The sequence below is a fragment of the Planococcus citri genome, chromosome 2, assembly GCF_950023065.1.
Source record: "Planococcus citri chromosome 2, ihPlaCitr1.1, whole genome shotgun sequence".
NCBI lineage: Eukaryota > Metazoa > Arthropoda > Insecta > Hemiptera > Pseudococcidae > Planococcus > Planococcus citri.
In genome coordinates, this window is record NC_088678.1 from 5927978 (window position 1) to 5943610 (window position 15633).

The 15633-nt window shown below is 39.4% G+C and overlaps 1 protein-coding gene across 1 annotated transcript in view; it reads left to right on the plus strand.

Moving 5' to 3' along the window:
- The window catches only part of LOC135834313 (serine protease snake-like), a 46502-nt gene that overhangs the window by 6478 nt on the left and 24391 nt on the right, over positions 1 to 15633 (plus strand). The window contains exons 2-5 of the mRNA XM_065348167.1: positions 4880 to 5062; positions 5191 to 5306; positions 5438 to 5562; positions 5666 to 5931. Coding sequence (XP_065204239.1) covers positions 4880 to 5062; positions 5191 to 5306; positions 5438 to 5562; positions 5666 to 5931 — 690 coding nt within the window. The remainder of the gene's footprint in view (positions 1 to 4879; positions 5063 to 5190; positions 5307 to 5437; positions 5563 to 5665; positions 5932 to 15633) is intronic.

Consider the following 15633-nt stretch of genomic DNA (forward strand, 5'->3'; position numbering starts at 1 on the left):
TAATTTTTTCGAATATCTTAGAGATCACTGGCAACAGTGAGATTGGCCTATAATTACACATACTTTTAGCATTTCCTGACTTGAAGACTGGTACAATTATAGATTTTTTGAAGCATTTAGGGTAGACACCTTTGTCCAGTGAGAGGTTAAATAAGTCTGTGAGAGGGGGGGCTAATCTTTCAGCATTTTCGCGAAACACACGAGCTGGAACTCCATCATGACCAGAGGTAGGTTTATTTGACAGTTCCATAATATGCCTAAAGGTTTCAGCTTCAGTAATTTCGAAATTTTGAAAACTACCAACAACTTTGGTTTCTGGAAATGAATCAGAGGGACTATTATTTTCGAATTTCTTTGCCAGGTTTTCCACTGTATTCCCAAAATACTCACCAAACATATCAGCAATAAATGCACTATCCTCACCAACAGCATAGTCTCTACCATCAATTTGAATTTTTTCAATATTTTGCTGTTTCTGGCCTTTCACTTTCCTAATATGACTCCAGTAACTCCTTGTGTCACTACCATAACTTTCCAAAAGTCTAGAGTGATACTCTCTACTTTCAAAACGACTCTGTTGGACTACCAGCCTAGAAACTTCTTTGTATTGAGCAAACACCCGAGGATCACTTTTTTTCTTTTTTACCAGATTATAGAGCCTTGCCTTTTCCTGTGATAGATATACTAGTGTGGGGGATGCCCATGGTTTACGGGCCTTCTTAGTCGAAGATGGATTTATGGTAGCTGTGCTCTCCAAGACTAATTTTTGTAATTTCTGCAGAAAGCTCTCCATCTGCATATCCACAGACCCCTCACCATTGACAGTATCCCAATTTTCATTCTTAATTTTTTCCCTCAGTCTGCCATATTGAATATATTTTAACCCTCCATCAGTAGAGACCTTTTTAATTAGTTGTATCTCTATCAAAACTGCCCTATGATCAGCCACATGTGGGTTCTCAACCTTACACCCAACTTCAACCAACACTGAACCTGCATTGAACCTCCCTTTTAAGAAGACATGATCAATACAAGAGTTTAGGTCACGAAAATACCTAGTGGGTTCATTCAATATACATTCATATCCAGAGGACTCTAATAAGTTGAGGTAACTTGCATTTTTCAAATTTCGTTCAAGAATATCAACATTCAGATCACCTGTTAGACAAACAATATCACCCAGTGTACCCAAGAGATCGCCCAACTCAGAGAGGAAAGTACCCTCTGATGCCTTGCAAAATTTATACATCCCTACAATGTCAACTTTAAATTTTGGTAAGTTTAAAAGAGAGGGATCAACGAATGAAAGATATCAAGATGCAGAAAAATCCACCTCAAAAAGTGAAAAAAAAAAACAAAGTCATCAAATCTTGAAGACAAAGCTTCCCACCTTTCTCGAAAAAAAAGATCGAAATTTAAAGGAAACCATGATTTTTGGAAGAGGAAAAATCACATGTGAGCAAAAAAATCACTTCGTTTATGGAAAGCACAAAACTCCAAAAAAAAAAAAAAAAAAAACTATTGAAAGGAAATAAAATGCAGTCAAAATTTATGCGAAAATATGACCACAATCTAGAATAAAACTATAGAATCGTGAAAATTGAAAGTTGAAAAAGTCTGTCAAAACTGGAGAAACTTGGCCAAAATTTGAAAATAGAAAAAATAAAATGCAAATTCCGAGAAAATCATCAAAAAACTTTAAAAAAGAGAACTCTCAAAAAAATCAAACCCGTCAGAATAGGGAAAAATCTACAAAAAATACAAAAGAAACCTCGCCAATAATCAGCGAAGAAAAAAAATTCACAAAAATCCACTTTTTGACCCTGCAGAGAGGTCAAATAGGGTTGGAAGGTTGAAACCTACAATAATCACTCATGGGACACCCTCCCATTGTATGCTGAAAATTTGGACCTTCTAGATCAATTTTAGGGGTGAGGGGGTCCAAAACTGGGGTCAAATGTGGTTTTTCCCACCTTAATCAGAGTGGGGATGACTTAGGAGGCTGAAATTTAGATATGTTGATCACAATGAGGATACTGACCTATGATATGATTTTGGACCCTTTTCATCTATTTAGGGTCATATTATGCCCCTCCAAGAAAATGACTTTTCTGTAAAAATGGGGTTGGAAGGTTGAATAATTCAAAAGGCACTTCGGGTACATCCTCCCATTGTACTGCGAAAATCTGGACCTTCTAGATCAATTTGGAGGGGCTACAGGGTGTCTGAAAAATGAAAAAACGTGTAAAATAACAAGAAAAATCCACTTTTTTGACCCTGGAGGGGGGTCAAGTAGGGTTGGAAGGTTGGACCCGGAAAAAGGCGCTCTAGATACATCCTCCCAATGTACTATGAAAATCCTCCCATTGTATGCTGGAAATTTGGCCCCCCTAGATCAATTTAAGGGGCGAGGGGGTCAAAAATAGAGGTAAAATGTGGTTTTTCCACCTTAAATGGGTTGGGGATGACCTAGGAAGCTGAAATTTGGATATGTTAACCAAAATGGAGGTACTGACCAGTGGTATGATTTTGGACTCTTTTCGTTTATCTAGGGCCATATTATGCCCCTCCAAAAAAATGACCTTTCTGTAATTTTCAACTTTGACCCTAAAAACTTTGGGAGTCAATTCTAGGTGCTAAAAAAACCCCATTTGCCAAGTTTGAGTTGATTTGGAACAGGTTCCAGGTCACAAATGTAAAAAATTCAAGTATAGATGTTTATTTATTTATTTATTGATTTAAGTAAGTAAGTATAAGTTTCAGCACAATTGAGATTTTTACATTTTATGACCTGGAACCTGCTCTAATTGATCAAATCAGCTCAAACTTGGGAAATTGGGTTCTTTTGGGACCTCAAATAGACCCCCGCAGTTTGAAGGGTCAAAGTTGAAAATTACAGAAAGGTCACTTTTTTGGAGGAGCATAATATGGCCCCAAATAGATGAAAAGGGTCCAAAATCATACCATTGGTCAGTATCCTCATTGTGATCAACATATCTAAATTTCAGCCTCCTAAGTCATCCCCACTCTGATTAAGGTGGGAAAAACCACATTTGACCCCAGTTTTGGACCCCCTCACCCCTAAAATTGATCTAGAAGGTCCAAATTTTCAGCATACAATGGGAGGGTGTCCCATGAGTGATTATTGCAGGTTTCAACCTTCCAACCCTATTTGACCTCTCTGCAGGGTCAAAAAGTGGATTTTTGGTCTATTTTACATGTTTTTCAATTTTTCAGACTACTGCCTCTCCAAATTGACCTAGAGGGTCCGAATTCTCACAGTACAAGGGAGGATGTACCCGAAGTGCCTTTTGCATGATTCAACCTTCCAACCCCATTTTTACAGAAAGGTCATTTTTTTGGAGGGGCATAATATGACCCCAAATAGATGAAAAAGGTCCAAAATCATACCATTGGTCATTATCCTCATTGTGATCAACATATCTAAATTTCAGCTTCCTAGGTCATCCCCACTCCGATTAAGGTGGGAAAAACCACAATTGACCCCAGTTTTCGACCCCCTCACCTCTAAAATTGATCTAGGAGGTCCAAATTTTCAGCATACAATGGGAGGGTGTCCCATGAGTGATTATTGCAGGTTTCAACTTCCAACCCTATTTGACCTCTCTGCAGGGTCAAAAAGTGGATTTTTGGTCTATTTTACATGTTTTTCAATTTTTCAGACTACTGCCTCTCCAAATTGACCTAGAGGGTCCGAATTCTCACAGTACAAGGGAGGATGTACCCGAAGTGCCTTTTGCATGATTCAACCTTCCAACCCCATTTTTACAGAAAGGTCATTTTTTTGGAGGGGCATAATATGACCCCAAATAGATGAAAAAGGTCCAAAATCATACCATTGGTCATTATCCTCATTGTGATCAACATATCTAAATTTCAGCTTCCTAGGTCATCCCCACTCCGATTAAGGTGGGAAAAACCACAATTGACCCCAGTTTTCGACCCCCTCACCTCTAAAATTGATCTAGGAGGTCCAAATTTTCAGCATACAATGGGAGGATGCCTCAGGAGTGATTATTGCAGGTTTCAACCTTCCAACCCTATTTGACCTCTCTCCAGGGTCAAAAAAGTGGATCTTTTTTGCTATTTTACGTGTTTTTCAATTTTTCAGACAGCCTGTAGCCCCTCCAAGTTGACTTAGAGGGTCCAAATTTTCACAGTACATTGAGAGGATGTATCCGAAGTGCCTTTTGCAGGTTTCAACCTTCCAACCCCATTTGACCTCTCTCCTGGGTCAAAAAAGTGGATTTTTTTGCTATTTTACTCGTTTTCCAATTTTTCAGACAGCCTGTAGCCCCTCCAAATTGACCTGAAGGGTCCAAATTTTCATAGTACAATGGGCGGATGTACCCGAAATGCCTTTTGCATGTTTCAACCTTCCAACCCTATTTGACCTCTTTCCAGGGTCAAATGTGTTTTTCGACATTTAGGCCCCTCAAATGCCGGCGAAGCACAGGAGCGAAGCGAGGGTGCGAGTAGTTCAAGCGACGCGCAGAACACGAAAAAAAACTGCAGGAGGTAGTTGGGCGAAGTCCAAAGGGGGTGCAAGGGGGACAAAGTCCCCCCAAACAAAGGCGAAGCACAGGAGCGAAGCGAGGGTGCGAGTAGTTCAAGAGCCCTCAATGTTTCTGGCACAAAAATTTGGCTCTTACATATAGCGGCATACTGCTACGACTTTTTTTAAATTATTCTAATTCGCCTACACTATACTGCAATAGCCATCATTTTTTTCCCCCTCAATAATTTGGCTAAAAATTATCAAAAATCAAACAAAGAACTCAAAAATTCAATAAGAAACGTAAAATTGAAAATTGAAAAATAAAATTGAAACCAGAAAATAAATTACTCATGATTTCAGACGCCTCGTATCGCTTCTGTAGGGAATCCGACCAGCGTTGCGTACTGCTCGCCGAATGTTCCAATTCAAGATCGCTTATTACCAGTAAACAAGCTGAACTATGCGGTTCCGAAGAAGAAATTGATGAAAGCCAGGCGATATGCTGCAATTTGACAAATATCGCCGAGTCCGTAGCTTTGCAAAGTCAGTATACATAAGTATAAAAAGAGTTCACTTTAAATACGAGTACAGTATAAATATTACCTACTAATCTTATAAGATACAGATCTAATTTTTGTAACCTATGATCGAATGATTTCTCGTAATTTAAGAATGCCAAGAGTACAGCAAATATCGATATGAGCAAAAAGGGAAAGCAGATGAACCATCATTGACTGCCAGAATAATCGGAGGAACCCCAACTCAAATCAGCGAATATCCTCACATGGTAAGGAAATTCATTATCTACATAAAAAATGCATTCAGTTTTTTTCGGTATTGCCACCGCATATCATCAAATAAAAATTGTATACAAACGACGAAATTGACACGAAGCGTTTGATTTTGTAAACACTGCAGGCTCTCATAGGATTCGAAATAAAATTAGACGAGTATAACCTTACCTTCGTTGAGTGGAATTGCGGTGGTAGTTTAATCAGCGAAAATTTCGTCCTGAGTGCTGCACATTGTGTTCACGAATCACGGTAATGAATTAAAAAATTCTCAAATCCGTAAATCTTCGATCAAAAAAACACGCAAAACGAATAATTCGAAAATTATTTTGCCGCTTTTTCTCTCCTATTTTAGCGGTCCACCACGATGGGTTTTACTCGGAGACCCGAACGTACCTACAACCGTAGAAGACGCCAAGTCAAACGTTTACGAAATAATCAAAATTCACGATCACCCAAATTACAACGTATCGTCGCTCTACCATGATATTTCCCTATTCGAGTTGAATACTAACGTCACATTCAGCCCTTATGTAAGGCCCGCTTGCCTGTATACTTCAACCACTGATTTACCCATCAACACTAGAGCGAGCATTACTGGATGGGGAAGAATAGGCGAAAGTAAGTACTCGTAGAAAATTCCATCTTGCTGTATTATGGTTACTTACTCGCCTCACGTTACGAGAGAATCTCTTGAGGTATCCGCCTCCGATTTGAACGGGACCGCGATTTTTGGAAAGAGCATGTTCTAAAACCCACAAATCTAAATTTTCAGCTGACCAAATTCATTTTTCGATTTTTGGCGAATTTATGAAAATCCAAAATTGATTATTTTGGTGATATATGCTGTTTTCAAAAAAGTACTTTATCAATAAAAATGTTCAAAATAAGTCCTAAAACTGATATTAAGCCCCCCAAATCCAAATTTCGCCATCTCCAGTCATTCTGGAGCCTCCAGCGCTACTTTTAAATTTCTCCAGAATTTTGAATTTGCTCCAGAAGGCGTGGATATGAAGTTGGGCAGCTAAAAATCGAGTAGTGTGTTATACTCGAACTGTTTAACGAATTTAGTCACATTTGAGCCGATTCAGGGTAAGGACACCTCAAGAGTGGTTTTTTGACAATCTTTTTTTTCAAAATAAAAATATTCAAAAATCAAAAATTTCCCGTTTGCGAGAATATTTTTAAAATTTGCGCGAATCGCAGTATTTTGTCATGAACTAACCCCACGAGGGCGAATTTCGCCATTTCCAACCATTCTGGAGCCTCCAGCGCGATTTTTCAATTTCTCCAGAATTTTTAATTTGCTCCAGAAGGCGTGAATAATTATGAAGTTGGGCATCTAAAAATCGAGTTGTATGTTAAACTCGATCTGTTTAACGAATTTATCCACATTTGACCCAATTCTGGTGGGGACACCTCAACAGTGGGTTTTTGACCAGCTTCTTTTCAAAATAAAAAATAAATATTCAAAAATCAAAAATTTCCCTTTTGCGAGAAAAGGGTACCCCCCGATAAGATAGGCAAAATGCCCTTAACCTCAGATTTCGATGAAACTCACAGGGTATGTTTAGTACCCTCAAAAAATAATTTTGGGCCCATAGGCCGCTCCCCACCCCACCCCCCTCAGCCAGGGGGGCCAAAAAACGCGTTTTTCAGGGGAAAAATTCTGTATCAGCGCGTAGTTAAGATAAATTGATTCTGTAAACAAATATAGTTAGAAGATACATGGGCGTACCTCCCTGAATTTTTTCAGAATTTTTCATCACACGGGGAGAGAAGGGAGGACAAAAGAAAACTTTAAATCGACATTACTCCGGAACGAAAAAACATACCAAAACGATTTTTTCGTCAAATATGTATCTTTAGGTCTACTTTCTATAGAAGTCGTCACCCGGCCATTTGGAGTGGTGGGTCAAGCTCAAAAGCTCAAAAAACTCTCAAAAAACCACGTTTTTTGCGTTTTTCTCCAAAAATATGGACAAATGGCGGAAATCTAAGAGAACCAAGTTGTTCAGCGTGAATTTTACCTCAGAATTGTGTAATTGAAAATTCATTTACACCGCATGATCGTAAAACTACATGCGCAGAAGTATTTGTGCTTACATCAAGATAGCTGAAAGGGTATTCCTGGGTAAAATAGGTGAAATGTCCCTGTCCTCGGATTTCTGAAATTTTGATGAAACATAGTTGGGTACCATTAAAAAAATGTCGGAGGCAAAAAATCCTCCCCCCCCCACCTCCCCTTGCTCATAATAGCGAAAAAAGGGGCTTTTTCGGGGAGAAAAAATCCATGCTTCAACGAGTTTTGACAAAAAAATCTGTATTCACTCAAAATATATGGAGGAGACAGTATAATAAAAGTACCTACATAGGTATTTGAGATTCTGCGCCAATCCATGCTATTGCCATCAAAATCCAAGGCCACTTTTGGGGTTCTACTGAGAAAATTGAAAAGTAAATCTTTTTTTTTTTGGAGAGGGGGTATTAGTAGTTGGTGTTTTGAAAATATTTTCTTCGCAAAAGTTTCGCTATAATGACGAAAAAATATTGAAAGATAATATATTTCTGAAACTGAGGAAATATTTTGGAACGCAGTGATGACAATATTTTAGGTTTCAAAAAATTGATAAAGATTGGCAAAAATTCCTGAATTTTTGTTGATTTTTCAAAATTGACAAAAACAATTTAAAATAATAGCATAGAATGGACGCAGAATCTAAGATATATTCATTTAGGACTGGGTCGATCGTCATTTTTCTCAAAACAAATTGGGTACAGGGGCTACAGTGAAAAAACCGTGTTTTTTCGAAAATACTCCCACTTTAAGGGCACATGTTTTCCCTTTAGGGGCACTTCTGGAGCCAGAATTTTTCTGTACAACTTTCAACTCAAAATGACAGTTTTTGCTAAAATTGGTAAAAATCCAGTTTTTTTTCTTTTTTTGGTGATTTACCCAATCTACTACATATAGTACGTAGGTAGGTAATACCTATGTTTTCAATGTACTTGGTAACTCACATAAAAATTTAATCATCGACACCAAAAAGAAACTTTTCTGATAGTTTTGAGTTAGATACCATGTACTTGAAAAGTAGGCTACTTGTAATTCAAGAAAACCTTGATTAAGAAGTTGCATGGCGTAAATAGCGCTATAATGAAGCATTTTTCACAAAAACTCTAATTTTTGGGCAACCCCTCTCCCCAATGTGGTCGTTGGGAGGGTCCAACTGCAAATCAAACTTCATATTCATGTTCAGCGAGTTCGGTTCATATGATAATGATACCCATATTGTCTGTCTACTTTCGCCCTAAAATTTGGAGAGGGGGTGTCTATGGCCAAAAAATTGGAGTTTAAGGGTATACTCTGCGGAGAGCATTCTAATTTGACAACCGGTCGAAATATGAAACCGATTTGTTCATTATTTTCATCATTCGTTCGTAAGACTGCATGTAATCGATTGAACGAATTTAGTCGTGCTTATGTCCCGCGACCCGCTCCCATCTAAACTTCAGACGGGGATTTCTCCGTGAATTTTCAAAATTCTTCCAATTTTTTTTCACCAATACTGATTCATCTATGAAATCGAGGGTATGTAGCCATATTTTCTAATTTTGCTTTTACAACAGGGATGTGAGCGTCTAAAGTACCTTCATCCAATTCCCTATTATAGCCATCAAATGTCCTGAATCAAAAATATCTCGACATACCCTCGCTTTTGAAAGCAAACCCTAGAAAAATCCGTTCTATAGTTTTGGCACAATCCCCGCCCAAAGTTGACCATTTTTCATCAAAAAATTAGAATAGCCTTAAAGAAGTTAGTTGGTTTTCTTATTGTTTTTGGAGGCCAGCATCCAAAATTATGGATCGCTTTTTTTGGTGGTGCTGTGACAAAAAAACACAATTTTGAGTGTTTTTTGAGTTTTTGAAGATGGCCTACCTGGAGGGAAAATTTGAAAAAAAATACCAATTATAGTGCTCATGCAGATACATTTTTGAAAAAAAAATTTCATGTACTTAAATTAGGTTCGGAGATACGGCGGTTTCAAATTTTCTTTTGTCAATATATCTCCCCTGGGGGGCCCACAATTTTTGAAGAAAATTCAAGTTGCTAGAATCATATCTCCTTCAAGTATTTTGAGTGAATACAGATTTTTTTGTCAAAACTGGTTGAAGCATGGATTTTTTCTCCCCGAAAAAGGCCCTTTTTTCGCTATTATGAGCAATGGGAGGTTGGGGGGGGGGGGATTTTTTGCCTCCGACATTTTTTTAATGGTACCCAACTATGTTTCATCAAAATTTCAGAAATCCGAGGACAGGGACATTTCACCTATTTTACCCAGGAATACCCTTTCAGCTATCTTGATGTAAGCACAAATACTTCTGCGCATGTAGTTTTACGATCATGCGGTGTAAATGAATTTTCAATTACACAATTCTGAGGTAAAATTTCACGCTGAACAACTTGGTTCTCTTAGATTTCCGCCATTTGTCCATATTTTTGGAGAAAAACGCAAAAAACGTGGTTTTTTGAGAGTTTTTTGAGCTTTTGAGCTTGACCCACCACTCCAAATGGCCGGGTGATGACTTCTATAGAAAGTAGACCTAAAGATACATATTTGACGAAAAAATCGTTTTGGTATGTTTTTTCGTTCCGGAGTAATGTCGATTTAAAGTTTTCTTTTGTCCCCCCTTCTCTCCCCGTGTGATGAAAAATTCTGAAAAAATTCAGGGAGGTACGCCCATGTATCTTCTAACTATATTCGTTTACAGAATCAATTTATCTTAATTACGCGCTGATACAGAATTTTTCCCCTGAAAAACGCGTTTTTTGACCCCCCTGGCTGAGGGGGGTGGGGTGGGGAGCGGGCTATGGGCCCAAAATTATTTTTTGGGGCTACTAAACATACCCTGTGAGTTTCATCGAAATCTGAGGTTAAGGGCATTTTGCCTATCTTATCGGGGGGTACCCTTTTGAAAACTTGCGCGAATCGCAGTATTTCGTCGCGAACGAACCCCACGAGGGCGCCTTTCGCTATTTCCAGCCGTTCTGGAGGCTCCAGCGCGATTTTTCAATTTCTCTAGAATTTTTAATTTGATCCAGAAGGCGTGGATATGAAGTTGGGCAGCTAAAAATCGAGTTGTGTGTTATGCTCGACCTGTTTAACGAGTTTTTCCACATATGAGGCTATTCTGGTGGGGACACCTCAAGAGTGGTTTTTGACCAGCTTTTTTCAAAAAAATTTAAGGCAGGCCCCAGAAATGCTGGAAATGGCGAAATTTACCATTGTGGGGTTAGTCCATGACAAAATACTGCGATTCGCGCAAATTTCAAAAAGATTCCCGCAAACGGAAAATTTTTGATTTTTGAATTTTTTTATTTTGAAAAAAAGCTGGTCAAAAAACCACTCTTGGGGTGTCTCCTCCAGAATCGGCTCGAATGTGGATAAATTCGTTAAGCAGGTCGAGTTCAACTCGCAACTCGATTTTTAGCTGCCCAACTTCATATCCGCGCCTTCTGGAGCAAATCCAAAATTCTGGAGAAATTAAAAAATCGCCCTGGAGGCTCCAGAATGGCGGGAAATGGCAGAACTCGGCCTCAGTGGGTTTGTTGTGTTCGAAAAACAGCAATTCGCTCAAATTTCGAAGATTTCCTCTCAAACCGTAATACTTTGATTTTTTTGGATTTCATATTATGAAAAAATTGGTCAAAAAACCACTCTTGAGGTGTCCCCTCCAGAATCGCCTTAAATGTAGATAAACTCGTTCAACAGGTCGAGCTGTGATATACTACTATGCCGTACGTGGTATGTATAGGGCTCGCCCACATGGTAACACTGCGTTGCACTAAGGCAACACTGCGTTGTATTCTCGTCAGCTAGCCATACGAGCCAAGCGACGAGAGTACAGAACGCCAGTAATGTATCCGAGTGCACGCGGGTATGTTATTCACGGTTAATGGGTTAATGCAGTCATTTAAGTATAAGTTTTACTCTCGAGTGTTAAGTGTTATATTTAGTGCTTTAGTTTTAGTTAGTTGTTAGTGAAACCAATTAATAGACGAGAAGGAGTGATGATCTACTCGTCGCCACTCTGGGTAAGTACTTGCACATATCAGTGTGAATAAGTTAGATCTCCTTGCCAGAGGAGATCACTTATCCAAACCTACACCACAGTGTGTAACACCAACGTGTGTATATTTAGTTTAAGAAAGTGTCTTGTTAACGTACATAAATACATAGAATATGTAATTATGTAAAACCTGTAACGTGTTGTTAATATTGCACACATTAAATATTATTCTCGTGTATAACTTGTTATTATTTATGGTGTGTATGATCATATGTTAAGAGTGTAAAAGCAACCATTTCCTACTCACGCCCTAGCCGAGCATGTGAGGTATTCCGGTGAGTATTTAGTAGAAATACTCTAAGGGATATTTCTTGGAAACAACACAATAGCAACCACCATCGTAAGTCACATTACGAATCATGCTTTAAGTCATTTTACCCTCTTACATTGGCGCCCTTCCGAGTGTCCAAAAAGCACAGATTCGTCGTAATCTGAGCTTGGAGGAAGTAAATCGTTATGAGTACAAAGTTTAGATCGCGACCAAACTTTGGAAAATAATACTTGCAGTATGATTTCATTGTACTTACGATTCACTTCTTGACTATTCTCAGACCAAAGTGTCCGAAAATAGGAAAGGAAAGAATACTTGTGAATATTTCAAAGTAAATAATCACGAAAGTATTAAGTTGCTTTCACTCATACACACACACACCTAGTCAAATTTGCCAGAATTTGACGAAAACGTGTTTATTTTTACATGTGTATGTGTGGTGGTAGATGATGAAATCCATCGATGGATAAAAAATCCGTTGAGAATTTCTCAGAACTCAATCCGTTCGTCGAAACGTGAAAAGCGAGTTCCAGCTTGTCCGCCGCATTGTTGCGTGACCCCTACCACCACCCAAGGACAGACACACACGTCGCACTAGCCGCCATCTTTTGATGTCGCCGCTGCAGCTGCGTAGCCACCAACCGACGAGTTGATAGCTACCGCGGCTCGCATTATATATTTTTCTTTTCAAGTGTGACGACGGTTCTAGCAACGCTCCTCTAGAGAAGCAGCTTGACTGTCATTGTGTTATTTTTTCGCGCGCATTTTTTGCGTCCTCCGTGTGTGTCTTGTCCGGTATCTTTTCACGTTTTATTTTTTTAAAGTGAATTTTGATACTAAGCAATTTATTTGCATAATTTCTCCGCGTTTGTTTTTCAACCACGCGATCAGCAGCAGTAGAACTTCTGTTCGAAGCTATATTTTGCAGCAGTATTGGTAAGTAATATCGTTGAATATTACTATTCATTTCGCGAGTGGCTTTTAATCAAAGCAAACACATCGCAAGCATTTTTCGCGTATTTTTCAAACCAGCACTCAAAGCTGAGTGATAATTCAGTGTCCTTGTATTTTTTCAGAAATACCCAAGGTGGTATTTTGGCACCTGAATTTTTTCTCCAGCAATTCGTGTTCGTGTTCGCGATTCATTCGAAGCTAATTTTTTAGCTGAGATCTAGTGCTCTTTATCTTGTCCGAGTCACCTCTGAAGTGACTTTGCACTCGAATCCCGCTAAGAAACACGTTTCGAGCACGTGTGAAACAGTTCGTCCTGACTCAGCGCTTTTTATCTTGTCCGGATTACTCGCCGTAGTAATCTAGCGACTTGAGTCAACCGACTGTATAGCTCAGTGCTAGTGAAGCGCAATTTACGTGATAGAATATTTTTGTGTACCAGAACCAACTCGCGAATTAAAACCAGCATTGCACGTGAATTTGTGTTCGAAATTTAATAGAAATTTCACACAAAAAAGGGAAAATATTCGTCGTAATATTACCCCAGCTGTAGTTGAATTCGAACGAAATGGCATTTACTGGACCAGCTACAGGCACCCGAAGTAAAGCGGTAGCCCTTACGCAACACCAAGTACATTGCTTATGTATTGGTGAAACGCACGAAGAATCGTGCGTTACGTTGAAAAATTCGGATAACAAATCCAAACGGAAAAATCGAAAAAATCCACCTACGCAGGATTTAAACGTAGAACAACCTGAACAACAATCGAGTCCGCAGAACCTTGTGGAATCATTGTTCAGCAGTCATCCGCCATCAAACAATTCTGACGAAGAATATGACGAGGATGATGATGAGGATGACGAAGATTACGTACCTACCGAAGAAAATAACATGGTACATGGATCAGATCTCCCTGACCCGCCCCCAGCGAGGACACGTCACCTGCAAAATTACAGGGACTCAAAAAGGGAAGAATGCAGATCCAAAACTGAACCGAAACGACCTGAAATCGCCACCGATGCTGAAATAAATGATCCGTTGAGATCGTTGTTTCAGCAAACATGGGATTTCACTGAAGGTGCCATAGAGAACCTACAGATTGGTCAAGCAGTTCAAGAACACAGCCTTATCCGAATAGAAGACTGTCTAATTAATCTTGTGGACCATGCAGGTAGTACGAACCGCAACATTGACGGATACAGAAACGACGTAAAAGACGTTCGTGAACACTGTACCCAATGGGCCACTGGCATGAAAGAATATGTAGGTCAAACTACCGGTGCAGCTTTACAAAAAGCTGACAGCGCGATGCAAAAGGCAACGCAATGTGAAACCAAATTTGACCAAGCGACCAACCTATTCAAAAATGAAATGACAAAACATAAGGCAGAATGCAGCCAGTTAGCTCATGCAGTTGCGGATATGAGAAAGGAAGGTGGATGTAGACCCAACAGTGGTCTTAATTCCAACCCAACCTTGAAAATAAATGCCAACTTAGTCAGAAGTGCTGGCATTTATTATGACGAATCGAAACGTTACTTCCCTCATGAATTTGTACGTCAGTTCGAAGACTACGTAAACAAAAGCAATGCCGCCGAAACTCAGAAAATTTACGCATTCCAAGGAGTAATTGAGACTCAAGATGCGACAGAGTGGAAAGGCGACATGGTGGGAATAACGGACTACGAAGACCTAAAACAGCGATTCCTTCAACATTATTGGAACAGTCAGTGTCAAAACGATGCATGGGAATATTTCCAGAAATATTTTTGCGAAACCAAAACGGAGAAACGTCTGTTCTTGGAGATAAAGAGATGGGTCCTATCTCTAATCAAACGCAAACATCCAAATATTTCCAAAGTATTGGAAGTAGCAGCTGAAAAAGTGCCCTACCCATACGATAAGAAATTAGCGAAACAAACTACAGTGGAAGGTTTCATAAGAAAACTTGACGAATTCGCCAACTATGACTCTGACCCGAAGAATAATGTACGCATTGCAGTTCGCAACAGCGCGATGACGCCCGTTCAATGGCAACAAACTCCATCATTCGAATGGAATAGAATGCCTAACAACAATTGGAATAACGGAAACGGTTTACCACAGTCCACGTATTGGATACTCAATGCGAATGGACAATGGACTCAAATTCCCGGTAACCCGAATAATAACTGGAATTTGAATCAATGGGGTAATCAGACTCCGATGACTTCAAACCAGAATTTCGGTCCGCAAATAAGTTGGAATCAAAACTCCAACTCGAATTGGAATATGGGTAACAACCAAAACTTCCAGAATACCAACCCTAACGGGGGTTGGAATTCTCAGAAGAATGCGAAGAATTCTAATTCTGACAGGAATAGGAATTCTACGCAAGGTCCTACTCCAACAGGGAACTGGACGAACCAACCCATGATCACGAATTCACCGCATAATGCGCCGGAACCTCCGAAGAAATCGTATCCAGCTGTTACGAACAAAAATGTAAACGAAGGACAACTACAAATGGCATACCAAAAGCTACAAAAGGCTTTAGGTAACAATTTCAAAGGGAATCAGAAAATTAATTTCTATCCCAACTCGAACAAAACTAGTAATAGTAATGGCGTTAAACAGAACACCCATTCTAATACCAATTCGAACAATTCTGGTGGTAATAACAACAGCAACGATAATGCAAAACCCCAGAACAGCGACAATCGTGGTGAAAAACCGCATGAAGCCAGAAAACCCTCGACTTTCCAACCGAAAGTGTCTAGTCAGATACCTTTACCAGTACATTTCTTCGTAATAAACGAGGATGGTACGGTAGGAGAAGGTACTCCGGACAATGCCGATTTCTGTGCAGAAATCGAAGAAATCGACCTAGATCACGATTCCAACGAGAGTCAAGACCAAGGAAACGATGACAATTCGGAAAACTAAAAGGACTAGACACTACAGGGGCACGGTCTAGTAACATCAAAG